The 1,599-nt window shown below is 46.0% G+C and overlaps 1 protein-coding gene across 1 annotated transcript in view; it reads right to left on the reverse strand.

Annotated features, from left to right (window-relative positions):
• Positions 1-1,133, reverse strand: part of SOHLH2 (spermatogenesis and oogenesis specific basic helix-loop-helix 2) — a 134,771-nt gene extending 133,638 nt beyond the window's left edge. The window contains exons 1-2 of the mRNA XM_012644044.1: positions 1,051-1,133; positions 810-825 (exon numbers count right to left, since the gene is read on the reverse strand). Coding sequence (XP_012499498.1) covers positions 810-825; positions 1,051-1,133 — 99 coding nt within the window. The remainder of the gene's footprint in view (positions 1-809; positions 826-1,050) is intronic.
• Positions 1,134-1,599: the final 466 nt, after the last annotated feature.

A 1,599-nucleotide genomic window follows, 5' to 3' on the forward strand; every position in this document is an offset into this window, starting at 1 on the left:
ACTCTTTACTTAAATATGATCCCAAAGGAGTTGGTTATCTGGTTTTTCAGAACCCAGCAAATTAGGAGCTTCAAATTATTATAGAAAGGAATAGCTAGGGCAATAGGCAACAACTGACAACCTGAAACAAAGAGAAAAAAAAAACACTAATAAAAAGTGTTAGCTATTTAGGACATCAGTAAATAGCACATTAATTATCATAATGATGACAGAATCCTCTATTCAATAAATAGTTTTGCATGCCTATTATGTTCAGGCCATTGTGGTAAGTAAGGGCTGAAAAATATTACAGTGAACAAGTGAACAGAAAAATAGCAATGGCAGCAGCAAAAGTCCACTGAATGCTTGTTACAAGCCAGTGCTAAGTGCCCTACAGCACATGTCACTCCATCCTGGGAACAACCGCAGGAGGTTTAACTATTTGTATAACAATCTTAGAGTTGAGAAAACTGAGGCTTAAAGAAGTTAATTAACTTGTCCAAGAGCTTATAGTTGCTGAGTGATAAGAGATGGGATTTGAATTTAAGCAGGATTCTTCTGAAGTACTTGCTCTTATCCTTCCTCAGGGAATACACAGAACCTGTCCTCAGAATGTTTATAGTTTGGTACAAGAAAAAGAAATAGGCAATTAAAATAGTGTGACTGGAGCTACAACAGAGGAAAACACAGGATGCTAACCGGACACACAGGATTGTCTAATTCTCATGGGGCCTACGGATGCGGTTGGAAGGATCCTAAATAAAAACGCACTACAGTATACTGACATAATACACTCCATTTGATTTGATCCTATGGGCAGAACATCCTACCTCGAAACCAGCCGATCTGTAATATCAAAGGTTTAATTAGTCAAAGAGGCAAATGAAGCTTTGGCATAAAATACTGTTTTTGGAAGTCGCCCAGTGTCCCCAGGTATTAATCATGACACGGGTCTTACATCGACCTCAGTGGCTTTTGCCACGAGTGGCACGAGCCGGAGCTGTGAGGCCCCCGGGGGCGTGGACGGGTCCCCACACCGCGCGGGAGCGCGCGCGCCGCCCTCCGACTCACTTGCGGCGGATTTCTTCCAGCAACTCCATTTTAAGGCGGTCGGTGCTCACGCCGTCGAAGTTGTCGTCTTTTCCGTCCCCCATAGTGTCAGGTCAGAGACTTCTGTATCCTTCCCCTCAAAACAGCTTAGAGCAGAAGACTTGAAGAAACAACCAGAGGCGAAGAAGGAGAACGTGTTGTCACAAGCCGTCGCCATGGCGAACTGCCTCACTGTTGCGGTGACGTCATCAGGCGTCCTCCACCGACTGCAGGGGACAGGGCTGCCGGAACACACAAAAAAGTGCTCTCTGTCCCGGGAAACCCCTAGAGAACAGCACTCCCACAAGCTGGAGGGGACCGATCTTGCTCTGGACAGCCAGGAAAGATGTGCTCGAGCTACACAGCTGAGTGAAAGGCGGTCGAGAATATCCATCTCCTTTTTCTTGCCTCCTGTTGGCCTTGGTTGCTTTCCTAAACACTGCCCTGTGCCCGAAGTCTCCTTTACTCTTGGCCCTTATTAGGGAAATGCTGGATCCAAGAGTGGCTGCGCCTTTTTTTGCTTCAGGTGAA

The sequence above is a fragment of the Propithecus coquereli genome, unplaced genomic scaffold (genome assembly GCF_000956105.1).
Source record: "Propithecus coquereli isolate 6110/MARCELLA unplaced genomic scaffold, Pcoq_1.0 Scaffold205, whole genome shotgun sequence".
Lineage (NCBI taxonomy): Eukaryota > Metazoa > Chordata > Mammalia > Primates > Indriidae > Propithecus > Propithecus coquereli.